This window comes from Lactuca virosa, chromosome 8 (genome assembly GCF_052849685.1).
Source record: "Lactuca virosa cultivar CGN04683 chromosome 8, Lactuca_virosa_CGN04683_v6, whole genome shotgun sequence".
Classification (NCBI taxonomy): Eukaryota; Viridiplantae; Streptophyta; class Magnoliopsida; order Asterales; family Asteraceae; genus Lactuca; species Lactuca virosa.
The window spans coordinates 15,255,063-15,269,538 of NC_136433.1; the positions used below are offsets into that span (position 1 = coordinate 15,255,063).

General features: G+C 33.2%; 2 protein-coding genes across 3 annotated transcripts; both read left to right on the forward strand.

Annotated features, from left to right (window-relative positions):
- Positions 1-1,110: 1,110 nt before the first annotated feature.
- On the forward strand, positions 1,111-7,838 carry LOC145129655 (UDP-Glycosyltransferase superfamily protein). Of its 2 annotated transcripts, none has more exons than XM_079064428.1 (14): positions 1,111-1,816; positions 2,408-2,494; positions 2,868-2,971; positions 3,116-3,166; positions 3,263-3,434; positions 3,534-3,854; positions 3,940-4,143; positions 4,240-4,728; positions 4,930-5,139; positions 5,229-5,417; positions 5,499-5,671; positions 5,747-5,899; positions 5,995-6,076; positions 7,067-7,838. In XM_079064428.1, exons 1-14 carry the CDS (start codon positions 1,334-1,336, stop codon positions 7,460-7,462), a joined length of 3,114 nt encoding a protein of 1,037 aa, XP_078920554.1. In that variant the 5' UTR covers positions 1,111-1,333; the 3' UTR covers positions 7,463-7,838. The 2 variants fall into 2 exon arrangements, with proteins under 2 accessions (XP_078920554.1, XP_078920555.1); XM_079064429.1 differs by having other exon boundaries at positions 1,679-1,816; positions 2,415-2,494.
- A 2,132-nt stretch (positions 7,839-9,970) lies between these two features.
- Positions 9,971-11,972, forward strand: LOC145128676 (uncharacterized). Its single transcript, XM_079063494.1, has 5 exons — positions 9,971-10,118; positions 10,620-10,799; positions 10,903-11,422; positions 11,510-11,667; positions 11,750-11,972. The coding sequence occupies exons 2-5, from the start codon at positions 10,663-10,665 to the stop codon at positions 11,859-11,861; spliced, it is 927 nt and encodes a 308-aa protein (XP_078919620.1). The 5' UTR covers positions 9,971-10,118; positions 10,620-10,662; the 3' UTR covers positions 11,862-11,972.
- Positions 11,973-14,476: the final 2,504 nt, after the last annotated feature.

A 14,476-nucleotide genomic window follows, 5' to 3' on the forward strand; every position in this document is an offset into this window, starting at 1 on the left:
CTTGTGTTTTTCCGATAACTTGGTTTATGAACAATATTTTGGGTAATTTAAAAATGAAAAATTTGGTTTGAAATTTTAGGTGTTACATATTGGGTTGTTGCTCCCTTTATCGTTGCATAAGTTAGTAACCAACTCATTTCCTCTCTTGCCACCCTCCGTAACCGCATCACCTTCATCAACCACCACAAACACTTTCACAACCCTTCCTCCAACCGATTTGATTACGTTGATCAATATTCTAACATCAAATTCTTCAACTATGGCTATATAATGATCCAATTCAGGATGATGGAAACGAAGACTAATTTTATATCTATCTAACAAACCGATTTTCATTTTCACCAAAGATATAAAATCACTGTAACTAATATACTCGGAAAATATCAAAGCGAATTCAAGAATACCTCCCCTGTGGACATACATATATTCAATATTTGTTTCCACAACTTCTCACCTCCCACTAGTTACAACGCAAACCAAATATTCATTCATTTTATTAGAGAAGTTTTAACCAAATTTTCCAAAGAAATAACAACTAAAATGATAATTTTTTGCAAGACTTTATATATAATATGGTTGTTTCGTAGTCAGACCCTATCAATTTCGTAGTCAAAATAAAATATTTTTTTTAATAAAATTGCGCAAAAATCGCATTCGCAGATAAACTAAGTTCATCTGCGATTTTAGTGAGGTGTGAGGGTATTTATACCGGAAAAAATAAAAAAAAACCATCTGCGAGCGTACAACTCCTAATGTGCGTCCGTGCTTTACCGACTTGTACATTCGCAGATCAATGGGCGAAATCGTAGATGGACTTAATCCATCTGCGATTTTGATGGTTATTTTTGTAATGTTGGTTTTTTTTTGGCTATTTTCTGCAAAATAATAAAAAAAATTGGCTATTTTTATAATTTTCTCATATAAAAATAATAAAAGATATTTATAAAAATATATTGTATTTGTTCATGAATAAAATTTCTTTGGAACATTTTGCATTTTTTTTAGCCCCCCTCCCCCCCCCCTCGAAAACGCGTTTAAACCGAAAAAAGCAAAATCACAAATCAGATCTCATCTCAATCACCGTCACTCTCGAAAACAACAATACTCACACATATATACATATACATATAATTTATACATATACAGACTTATATCTAATAACCATAACTGCCCAAACAGAAGGGACTTTTTGTGTTTGTGTCTTTATTATTATTATTTTTTTCTGTGTGTGTGAAAAATTAAATCCTTCATCATTTTCATCAGATTCACCGTTGTTTGGTTTCAATGGAGATTCAATGTTAAAACTGAGTTTGCTCGGTTAGATTGCTGAAACATGGGCCAGAACTCGCCCAGTACAAACGACGGTGACAACTCAAATGCCAACTCCGACGGCACCGGACTATATCCGATCCGGGGTCGATTCCCATTCAAGAGAAACCCTAAACCTGCGTCTATACCTTTATCGAAATCATCTGCTGCAGTCATCAGCTTATCGGATCGGCGCCGATCTCACGTCCACGGAGGCCGATCCGTTGTTCCTCGGAAGCTGTGCTCAGTCAGGGGAACGTCGTTGTTCTACTTGTGTATATTGGTTGCTGTTTTTGCGTTTGCACTGGCATCGATGGTGCTACAGAGCTCGATAGCTTCAATGGTTTTCCGGCAGGGCGGCGGTGAGAGGATTGGGAGGACTGTGCGCGAGGGTTTGAAGTTCGGAAGTTCGCTGAAGTTCATTTCATCGAGGATCGATAGGAGTTTCGAGATTGAACGTGCAAGGCACAAGCCTCGGGTTGGAGTTCGACCTCCTAGGCTTGCAATTGTGAGTGTTTTAAGTTTTGTTTAGTTTAATGTACTGAGTATTGATGCTTTTACAGACGAAAACGACGACCACTTATTGAAATTTTTATTCTTCTTCGGTTTTCATACCTGATGTTCGGGAAGTAGAGAGAAAGGACATGTAGGATAGTTAGGGAAAGTAACAGGTTTTATGGGCCTATCGGGTTTGGTGTCTGGGTAGGTGAGGGAAATGCAATTGAGAACTATAAATAATGGAGATAGTGATTGCGTGAATTATTTGGTGCTTTTTTGTTAAACAAACGTCTTCACTGCTTCACCTTTTAAAATCTACATTGGTGGTCCTTAGCAGCAAAAGTAACCAGAGCTTCATATTTCTTAGTTTAAATAATATTTCTTTAGGATTTAACAAATAGAATGATTAAAGAACTAAAAAAAAAAAACTTGAAAGAAAGAGAATAGGGGAAATTAGAGAACCCAAAACAAGCTTGGTTTATGTATTCTGGTTCACTACTTTCACTACCCATATTTTGTGCTCCAATGGTTATGTGTCTATACATGCATGAACACTCATGATCTCATATTTACAACAGTGCCTTGTTTTGATCATTGTAAGATCTTAGGAAACATGGAGGATGACCCATTGTCATTGATGCTGCTTACTGTGATGAAGAATATACGAGGACTGGATTATATGCTTCAGGTGATTATTTCTGGAACTTCAGTACCTCTTACTATATGTCTATATCTATCTTTCTGTTTGCTGGTTTATGTTTTTCTATATGTGTGATTTTGTTATTTTGACTGGCCATGAAAACAACATCAAGCTATCGTTTTTCATCTGGAAGATCCATTATTCCATATGTAGAATTAAGTGTTTTTTAAGTAACCTAATGTTAGACTGATAAGATCATTGAAGTGATTTTCTTGATAGGGATATGCACAACTGCATAATTTTAAATTTCTTGTTGGGTGCATGTGCATATGTCCCTGTTAAGAAGCAAGGAAAATCCATTTGTGGAACTAGATTTCTAAATCACTTTAATTTTCATCTTCATAATGCTTCTTCCATGCAGATATATGCAACAGAAGATGGCAAAACAAAATCACTCTGGGAGAAGATTGTTGGCCAAGTCTCCATTCTAAGTCCTGAAAATTATGGTCATATTGATTGGTCAATGTATGTTTTCTCTCTCTCTTTCAATGCATTTTTCAACAATATGATTTGTCACTGATGATTTTAGAAAGTGTATATACTTTGTCACATTTACTGATGATTTCAGTAGATACAGCTACATAAACTTTGTTCTATCTATTGCTGCAGATTTGATGGCATCATTGTAAATTCTCTAGAAGCACATGATGCTATTTCAAGGTATGTGGTAGTTACTTTGAATTATCAAAATCTTTTGTTTTGAACTACTGAACTTGTACTTTCTCCATGAGTTGTGAGTTTTTTATATGTATGCAGCCTTATGCAGGAGCCCTTTTGCTCTGTACAACTCATTTGGATAATTCAAGAAGACACCCTTTCAAATCGCCTTCCTCTATATCAAGAATTGCCACATGAACATCTAATTACATATTGGAAGAATGTTTTTAGAAGAGCTGATGTGATTGTGTTTCCAGATTATTCTTTCCCGGTAATTTATCACCCCATTATGAGTTGTTATATTTTCAGGAACATCTTATTACATTGTTTCTTGAATTCAATCATGATTTATATAAGCATGTTGTCTCAGATGTTATATAGTGTGCTTGACACTGGAAACTTCTTTGTGATTCCTGGATCACCAATAGATGTGTGGGCAGCTGAAAGATACCTAAAAACTCACTCCAAATTTCAATTAAGGATGAAAAATGGTTTTGGTGAAGATGATATGATAGTTTTGGTTGTTGGAAGTTCTTTCTTCTACAATGAACTATCATGGGATTATGCTGTAGCAATGCATAACTTAGGACCTTTGCTTATCAAATATGCAAAGGAAGGCGATGTGGGCCCTTCATTCAAATTTTTATTCGTATGTGGGAACTCCAGTAATGCCTATAACGATGCTTTACAGGTATATATACGATTCTTTTTATATCCTTTCTTTTTTCAGTTCTTAAAGATCAAATTATCACAAGTTTTTTGTTTAATATTTGCAGGATATTGCTGCTCATTTAGGGCTCAACCGTGATTCGGTTAGACATTATGGATTAGATGCTGACGTGGACGAGATTTTATTAATATCTGATATTGTTCTATATGGTTCCTCTCAAGATGAACAAGGGTTCCCTTCATTACTCACTAGGGCCATGACATTTGGTGTTCCCATAATTGCCCCTGATTACCCCATCATAAAAAAATACGTAAGTTCAACATTATATCTACAGTATTTCAGTTAGGTGAGGTAAAAAATATGATTTTCTTTTTGTTCTTTTCTATAAAGATCTCTCAATCCCCAGGTTATTGATGGCGAAAATGGAATTATTTTTTCAAAAGACAAACCCGATGAGTTGATGAAAGCTTTCTTGCTTCTTATATCAAAAGGAAAGCTCTCAAATTTTGCCACTACCATTGCTTCTTCCGGAAGGTTGCTTGCTAAAAACATGCATGCATCAGAATGTGTTTCTGGTTATATAAAACTTCTCAACAATGTTCTTACACTTCCATCAGACTCCATGTTGCCACATTCCATTTCTCAATTATCACATGAATGGGAATGGGATTTGTTCTCAGAAGAAACAGATGACATGGCATATTTTATTAAAAAAGATACAAGAAATACGAGTGTAGTTTTTGATATTGAAGAACACATGACATTAATAATGGATTCAAGAAGCTCACAGAATGATCCCGAGATAATGGCAGAGGATATTCCAACCGAATTGGACTGGATTGTTTTAAGTGAAATCGATAGTTCAGAAGAAGTTGAAAGGGTAGAATTGGAAGAGGTACAAACCCTTATTAAAAACATAACTTCTTTTATGGGCACTTTTTTTTTTCTTCCATCAAGTCCTGTATGGATTGTTTCTTTTCTAGGTTGAATAAACCGTCTGAATGAGACTAAATGACCATTTTACCCTTTTCAAAATATTCATCAATCTTAGTTTCTTTTATCTAATAAGCATGGCGTGGCATTTAATTTGATGTAGATTGAGGGAAGAACAGATAAAAGCTATGGTGTATGGGATGAATTATATCGCGATGCTAAAAAAGCAGAAAAATTAAAATCTGAAGCAAATGAAAGGGATGAAGGGGAGCTAGAGAGGACTGGTCAACCTTTATGCATATATGAGATCTACAATGGAGCAGGGGCTTGGCCTTTTTTGCACCATGGTTCTTTATATCGTGGTCTAAGTCTAGTAAGTTACTTATAATATTCTTTTTTTTTTTTTTTTTTTTAAATTTCATTTGTTTAGATTTTATTTATGATTTTAGTTTTTTTGTACAGTCTACAAAATCTAGAAGATTGAGATCGGATGATGTGGATGCAGTTGGGAGGCTTTCTATTTTAAATGAGAGTTATTACAGAGATATTTTACTTGAAATGGGTGGCATGTTTTCAATTGCAAATCGGGTGGATAATGTTCATAAACGACCTTGGATTGGATTTCAATCATGGCGTGCTGCTGCAAGGAAGGTTAAAATATGTCCTTCTGTTGATGAAAAGACCAAAATGCCCTTCCGAAAAACATTCTGCTAACGTAAATTTTTGTTTCAGGTATCTTTGTCCTCGAAAGCCGAAAGGGTTCTAGAAGGAACAGTACAGCAGAAACATAAAGGAGATGTGATGTATTTTTGGGCCCACTTAGACATGGATGGGGAACTTGCTGGAAATGACCATATTTTAACATTTTGGTCCATGTGTGACATCTTAAATGCTGGAAATTGCAGGTAACATTCAACTTTCATACATGAATTATTTATTAATGAAAATACCTAAAATGCCCCTCAATTGAATGCTTGCAGAACGGCCTTTCAGGATGCTTTCAGAAGGATGTATGCATTGCCATCATATGTGGAAGCCCTTCCGCCAATGCCTGAAGATGGTGGCCACTGGTCTTCCCTTCACAGCTGGGTCATGGCCACCCCTTCTTTTCTAGAATTCATGATGTTTTCCAGGTAAATAAATTAAAATATAATAATAATAATAATAAACTATAAACAAAATGCATCCAAGTATTTTTTTTATACTAATTTGTTAAATTTTACTGCAGGATGTTTGCTGATTCTCTTGATAGTTTGCACATGAATTCAACTACAACCACTGAATGCCTGTTAGGGTCTTCCTTGAGTGAGGTATTCAAGATTAGAATAAATTGCATTTTTGGTCCCTGAGTGTGGCTGATTTTTTCAATTTTGGTCCTAATTTAAGGTTCTTGTAATGTTTTTTGGCACCAAAGTTGCAAAAATTAGCTATATTCGAATAAAGACCAGAATTACAAGAAAACTTTTGGGTTAATCTCATCAAAGACCTTGTATTTTGTGTATTTTCCGGATTAAACCTCAACTTTATTTTTTTCATTAAAGACCTTGCATTTTTTCATTTTTTCCGATCGGGCCCTTTTAGTCATTTTTCTCTAAAAAAGGTTGTAAAATGTGAGGGTTTTTTCAGGAAAAACTAAAAAAATTGAGGATTTATTTGGAAACATTTAGAAGGTTGAGGGTTTTTTTTTGGAAAAAAAGACAGTTGAGGGTTTTTTCGGAAAAAAGGAAAAAATATAAGGTTTTTTTCATGAAAAAAATAAAGATGAGGTTTAATCTTAAGAAAAAACACAAAATATAAGATTAACACAACTTTTTGAGACCAAAATTGCAAAAAGTCAGCTGTACTTATGGACCAAAAATATAATTTACTCTTTAGAATCTAATATGCTTTTCATTTTGTTTTACATTTTATAGAGTAAATTACATTTTTGGTCCATGAGCGTGCCTGATTTTTTTTTTCAATTTTGGGCCCAAAAGGTTTTCTTTTGCAATTTTGGTCTTTTTTTTTTTTTTTTTTTAATAACACAGTTTTGGTCCCTGATCCAAGTAAAATATATTTTTGGGACCAAAATTGCAAAAATCAGCTATACTCAGGGACCAAAAATAGTCATTTTACTTAGAATAGGGACCGAAAAACATCACAAGAATTTCAAATAAGGACCAAAATTGCAAAATCGAGCTATACTCAAGGACGAAAAATATAATTTACTTTTAAGACTATACTATATCGTTTATGTTTTCATTTTGTTTTATATTTTTTATATTCTTTTAATAATTATCTTGTATGAATATTGCATACAGAAACAACATTGCTATTGTCGGATACTGGAGCTGTTGGTGAATGTATGGGCATACCATAGTGGTAGAACCATGGTTTACATTGACCCAAATTCAGGGTCATTAGAAGAGCACCACCCAGTAGAAGATCGAAAAGGGTTAATGTGGAGTAAATATTTTAATGCCACTTTATTAAAAAGCATGGATGAAGATCTAGCAGAGGCAGCTGATGATGGTGATCATCCATATGATTATGAAACATGGTTATGGCCAAGAACAGGAGAAGTACATTGGCAAGGTATATACGAAAGAGAAAGAGAAGAAAGATATAGAATAAAAATGGACAAAAAAAGAAAACAAAAAGAGAAAATACTCGAAAGGTTAAAGTTTGGATACAAGCAAAAAACACTTGCCGGATAGAAAGATTCTAAATTCTAAATTCTAAATTCTAACCGTGAAACGGTTCCCAGTGAACCAAGATTGGTTCTCTTGGTTCACTGGGTTGGGGTTGTGATCAGTACACCATATACAGATCACATCCCCAACAAAAGATATACAAAGGCGGCTGATTGTTATTATGGTGGGTATATATAATGTGTTGGCCGTACAAAGAGAAAGAAGAAATACAGAGGTACAACCACAGGTGTACTTGCATTCTTTTGGTTCAAATTATTTTTGTTATTTTGGTAGAAAGTTGAACACGTGTATTATTCTTATTTTTTTTACTCCATGTATATTATACATCTAGACTACAGATTTTTGTTTTCATTTCATAGACCACTTTTTTTTGAGTTAATTGGTGGGTAATTTGTGAGTTTTTTGTGGATTTGTTAAATTGTAGGTTTGCGGAATGGCAGAATAATTAAGGGTGCGTTTAGTTGCGGAAAATAAATTGACCGTTTTCCGGAAAAAATTTCCAAGAAAAATGAGAATTTTGAAAACGCGTTTAGTTCGTCTATTTTTCTAATTTTTCACGGAAAATGAAAATTTTTCGTTTTCTAAAATTACAAAGAAGTTGGAAATTTTTGGAAAACCAATAATCATTGTTTTTCATATTTTTCTAATTCCATTTTTTTTGTAAAATATAAACATCCACTCTCATCCACCTTTACATACCCTCACCTTTAACACCCCCAACCCACCACATCCCTACCTACACTCACTCCCAAACCCACCCCTACAGACACTCACACACCCACAAACACACACACACCCATCCTTACAAACACACACACACACACCCACTCCCACAAACACACTCCCACCCACACCCCCACAAACACACACACACCCACAAACTCACACTCACACCCACACCCATCCCCACCCCACACACACACACATACACCCACCCAACACCATTACTACAATCACCGACTTACCATCACCATCACCATCACCATCACCAGCACCGCTACCCCATCACCAGCACCACCACCGCCGCCATCACCACCACTGCCATAATTGCCGCCGCCACCACCACCGCCTATCATCACCACCATCGCCGCCACCCCGTTGCCACCGCCGCCACCACTGCCCCCCACCGCTGTCCCCACCACCGCCACCGTCCCCACGCCCACCCTACCACCGCTACCGTTTTCTAAAAATGAAAACCGATAGAAAAAATACACATCTAAAAACGTTTTCTAATTTTCTAAAACTGAAAATGAAAAATGAATAAGTTTTAATTAAACACGTTTTCTAAATTTTCCAATGAAAACCGGAAACGGAAAACGAAATATGAAAAGGGAAAACGAAAAACAGAAAACGAAAACTGTTTTTCCATAACTAAACACAACCTAAGAATAACAATATCTCAATAAAAAGAGTAAATGATTGAATGTTTATGTTGTAGTAGTGATCAAGTTTAATGGTTGTGAAATGTAGTCTTTTTTGCGTGTTTAATTTACTATTCAGAAATAAAAACGTTAACAGATAATTTAGAGCAAACTCTCTAAATATATTTAAACAAAATCTTTAATAAATAATTCCGTTTTGATTTAGATGACAAAACATACAATCAAATCTAGGTGTGTGTGTGTAAGAGATGAGTTTGAAACAAAAAAAAAAACACACACATAATCGAATTTTAGACTTGTGTGCTTTTAACGATTGTATGTGTTTGAATGCGATTGTTTATGAGTGTGTTTTTGAGTGTTTTGATCGGTGAATATGATTGGAAAATTCATTTTTGGTTGAAAATTCTTATTTCAATGATCATATGCTTTGAAGAAAAAACATAAGAGGGTAAATATAAACAAAAACAAAAGTATTTTATCATTATAAGTAATTAACTCATATAATTTATACTATATAAAGAGACAAAACGTATAATTTTGAAAATCCTATAACCTTTCAAAATTCTATTAAATTTCCACCATCTTTTAAATTTTAATAATACATAAATTGGCTAGTTAATAAGAGATAAATACAAAAAATATATGTATAGTCTTCTATAAATTTTTGATAATAATAAGTGGTTTTAAACTTAATTAATAATAAGAATTACCTACACTACTTTATTTTATAAATATTGATATTTTAAGTAATGAGCTAAAATTTAAAAAATAGTCAAATAAATAATTTTTAAATCATTTAATCATAACAAGAATTAAAACTAACATTAAATAGAAATTATATTTTATTTTATTTACCAAATAAGCTATAAATAATTATTAAATAACTTGATTTTAATAGATGTTTATTTTATCATATTGTTCAAATTAAATATATCAATATAATATAAAAATTTTAAATTTATAGTTAATGTAACGTATAATTATAAAATTTTAACAACATATAATTATAAAATTTTAATTATATATTTTTAATCTGATAAGACAACGTAATTACATCAATATACTATAATTTTGATGTACAAAAACATTTATAGGTGCAAAAAATTAGTGTCGCCATTTAAAACGAAAATGAAAAACATAAAGTGATAAAAGCATCCTCGGAAACACTCCCTTTCACACTCCCACTCCCCCTTCTAACTGTGTAGGGTTTCCAGTCACTCCCAACTCCTAAGCTTTCATCTCAACCGTTCTCCGACACAGCCGATACACACTTGAAGGTAATTTACACATACACACACACACACACAGATGTCTGACATCTCCTATGGTTTTACTTTCATCTCAATTTTCATTTCGAGTTGTCTTCGATGTTTAATTATTTCTCTTCCTCTCTGTTCTTCCCGCATTCAATATCTCATACACATGTTAATTGAGACTGGTTATCACTGTCAATCCAAATTCTCAGGTGAAAATGTACATCAGTTGAGTTATTGGCTCTCGACAACTTTTTAAACTAAATCGAGGCGTTTGATTTGAAAACATGGAGCGCCATTTTTCAAACTGAAAATCCATCTTGGATGAACATGTTCTCATACATTTCATATGATAGCTCTAGGGTTTCAACTTAAAAGTAGCAACTGAATTTGCCTAATCATTACGTAAGTGGTGTATGGTAGTGAAGTGGAATCATTAGTGTCAACATGATAGGGTTTAGACATCTTGTTTTTTGTGTGCCTTATCTTGTTTGTTAAGAATATGACATTGATCCTGTTCTGTAGGTTTTGCCAATTGGTGGTTGTTGATCAACTCTTTCTTGATCCAATGCATGTGAGTAGAGGAGGTTGGGTTGGGCCAACATTTGCTTTAGCAAAGTTTGATGATTCTTTTGAAGGGAAGAAATCAGTAATTCGGCGTTCAAAAGAGGAAAGGAAAGGAATGGTTGAGACTTTTATCAAAAGGTGTTTTCATGTCTTTCTGACTCTGTTTCTTTTGGCTTGATCAACAACACATTCATACAAACTGAAAGATGATAATTGATAAGATTTGGTTTGGTTTTTGCAGATACCAGAAATCAAACAATGGAGATTTCCCATCACTGAATCTGACACGTAAGGAAGTTGGTGGCTCCTTTTACACTGTGCGTGAAATTGTTCGGGAGATAATTCAAGAAAACCGGGTGCTCGGCCCACCTAAGTCACCTCCAGGTGATAAAAACATGGAGAAACTAGATAGCTTCTTAGAACACAACCCATTGGGTTCAATGTCTGTTGATCTCCATGTACATATGGTAACTCAAGAAGGATCTATTGTGGATGATCAAAAAGATGGATTAGTAACAAATCAATCTGAAAAACATGAAATATTAGAAAATGTAGTTGTAGGAGCTTCTTCTTCTTCTTCTTCTTCTTCTTCTTCTTCTTCTTCTTCTTTAGGACATGTAACCATGGAGGAAAAGGATACTGAAAACAGGGAAGTGGTAGATATACAGTTGGAGGAAGAAAATCATAAGAATCAAAATCATTCCTCAACTGAAGAAAACATAGATGTTAAACTTGAAGATAGTCTTCCTGTTGAAGAAAAAGTGAGTTCCTTTTGAACATACATATATTTATACATAATTACATATACATACATACCTTCATATTAACATTGTATCTCATGTTAGCAGAATGTAAATGGTGCATACACTCCGAATCCCGACACCATTTCTGTACAACAATCGACACTTGAAGATGATGATGGAAGAAATGCAAATTTGAAGAAATCAAGTGATCACAGCAATTCCCAAAAGAGAAGAACCACAGCAACATTAAACAGAATAAATCTGTAAGTACCACGTGTGTGTGTGTGTGTGTTGTACTTTGAGTCACACGATTGAATGATTGATTAACTTAATTTTTTTAAGCAGCGAGTCATGGGAAGCTGCATCGAAGAAATCTAGTGGCCAAGAAACTCACCGATTTGTGACATTCATCAAGGCTTTCATTACTGCATTTGTCAAGTTTTGGTCGGACGACTAGTATATTATATATTTGTAAAATTATCTTATCAGTTTTAACTTTAGTAAAATGATTATTTATTTGATTTTGATTTTGATTTGTAAAATTATCTGATTTAATCTTTGTTGTTAACATCGTTTTTATCTGATTTGATCCAACCTAACAAACATAAATCAAATAGACAATTATAAGAAAGTACCAACTGACTAGATAAACTAATACTCACATTTCATAAGACAAGTAGGTTCACATAGGTTGTAAATTAAAGGCTTAATTACATAAAAGATCATTTTAATGCTTTTTTAGAATTGAATCTCAATTTTTTTGTATTCTTTTAAAAAAACCCTTACATTTTTTCCAATTTTTCTAAATTTGCCCTTACACTTTTCAGTTTTCGATTTAGCCTTTACATTTTTTTTTTAAAATCTTTTTTGGTTTTTTTTACTTTTTACTATTTTTTGGATTAAACCTCTAATTTAAAAAAAAACCCTTACATTTTTGTTATTTTGAAAGATTTCTTGCACTCGTTTTTATAACTCCATGATGCTCCCCAACTTCATTATACTTTAAAAGTTCACAAATTCAATTTAATACGAAACTTTGTTTTAGGTAAACAAAAACATTAGTATCTGGTTTTATTTGCAATTGATTACAAAATAATCATATTATGTTAGTTAATTTGATACAAGAGCATTTACGAATATGATAAAGCATTAGGTTGAGATTTCTAACACTTTTTCTTTTAGGTTGTTATTCCCCTTATACTCTTGCCCTAAATTAATTAAAATTGGACAAAAGTGGTGTGATATGATTGATTTTCAACCATTTTTCAAACAACCATTGTATTTGTGAAAATTGAAATGACCATCAAAAATTGCAAATTATTATGTTTTTAATCATGAAACTTGTCCATTGTACCTTGATTTTTAGTTATGAATTGAATAAGTTGTTAAGTATGGTGGGTATTATGTGATTTCACCGTATACAGTGATTGTTTTGCAAATAAATGGCAGCTACATTCATTGACATTCGAATTAGATCTTTTATAAACAAAATCAAGTTTAGTAGTTGTTTTGCTTACCAAAGTATAACAATTAGCCAAATAAAAATCATAGGTGAGGATACTTTCTGGTTAAAACTTTGTAAGAATACATTAGGCTTGGTATGTACACAATATAATGTATTCTGTAAGAATACATTATGCTTTGTATAATATATTCTATTAGAATAAACTACATCTCAAAATTAAATATATTGTGTTTTTTATTTTACTTCACTTTAAGAAAAAAAAAAAGACAATACTCCTGGTGAATATATAGGTCCCGTTTGATAAACATATTTTCAGATCCAAACAGATATTTCTTGCTGAATGGACCGAAAGACTGTTTGATATGCACAAAAAATAGGTCTTTCTCGGTAAGATATGTCTTTCCCAGAAAGCTCCGAAACCATATCTTTCTGGCCGAATAGGCTAGAAAGACAATTGTGCCCCAAACTCCGCATCTTTCTTTATTGAATTAATATATATTAATAAATATTATTTTTAATATATACTCCCTCCGTCCCAAAATTATTGTCCACAGACAAAAAACACATAGATTAAGAAAAGCAATCATTAGTTTTGTCTTTTTGAGTAAAATCACCCTCTTACCCTTTTCTAAAACCAATGGGAAATGTGCATTTGTAATTATTCAAGTTTACTTTATTAAATGTCAGGGGTAATATGGTAAAAGTGTATACCTAATTTTGGTAGTGGACAATAATTTTGGGACAAACCTAAAATAATAAGGTGGACAATAATTTTGGGACGGAGGGAGTAATATTCATGTATTAATTGATATTATTTTATTCTGATTATTAATTTCTTTTAAATAATTATTTTTTTATTTCCTTTTTATGGATTAATTTTTTATTGGATTATTACTTTATTGGATTATTAGTTTCTTTTAATTAATATTTATAATTCATTTTTAGCGGATTAATTTTTTTTGGGACAACACCATCATGTTAATATATTTTAAAATTTTTCATCCATCCCACCACTATCGGACATAAACCGGGTCAAGAATCACATGTTGAGTTATAAAAAAATGGCTAGAAAGAATAACAACGTAACATCAACTTGAAAAACAATAAACTAGAAACAACTTAATCGACATTCTGTTTGGATTTTTAAATGATTATTGTGTAATTTTGATTTTGTATGACAATTTGTATGTTTTTATAATTATTCAACAACTTCATCCATCACAGTATAGAACATCAGGGTAGTATTGTGTAACATCCCAAAAATCATGACCGAAAATTTCATTTTAAATCATTAAATAAAACCATAGTTATCAAATCATTTCATCAAAGCATAGTCAAAACATCTCAAAACATAATTATCAGAGTATCAAAACATCAGAGTAAACATCCCAGACTAAAACATCTTGGTGTGTGCAATGCAGTCATCCCGAGCTCTTCTCTCTGCAACTGGAAATACCTGAAACCAAAACTGAAAACCGTAAGCACGAAGCTTAGTGAGTTCCCCATACTACCACATACCATACACATAACCACATATACTGGGCACCCACCCCTACATCGGGCCCCGCCCGACATCGGACTCTGTCTGGCATCAGGCCCCAGCTGGC

Excerpts from the sequence above, each read along its gene's own strand:
- LOC145129655 (XM_079064428.1), top strand. The coding sequence starts at position 1,334 with ATGGGCCAGAACTCGCCCAGTACAAACGACGGTGACAACTCAAATGCC. Across the intron at positions 1,817-2,407 it reads GACCTCCTAGGCTTGCAATT|ATCTTAGGAAACATGGAGGA; the intron begins GTGAGTGTTTTA and ends GATCATTGTAAG. Across the intron at positions 4,729-4,929 it reads AAAGGGTAGAATTGGAAGAG|ATTGAGGGAAGAACAGATAA; the intron begins GTACAAACCCTT and ends AATTTGATGTAG.
- LOC145128676 (XM_079063494.1), top strand. The coding sequence starts at position 10,663 with ATGCATGTGAGTAGAGGAGGTTGGGTTGGGCCAACATTTGCTTTAGCA. Across the intron at positions 10,800-10,902 it reads GTTGAGACTTTTATCAAAAG|ATACCAGAAATCAAACAATG; the intron begins GTGTTTTCATGT and ends TGGTTTTTGCAG. Across the intron at positions 11,423-11,509 it reads GTCTTCCTGTTGAAGAAAAA|AATGTAAATGGTGCATACAC; the intron begins GTGAGTTCCTTT and ends TCATGTTAGCAG.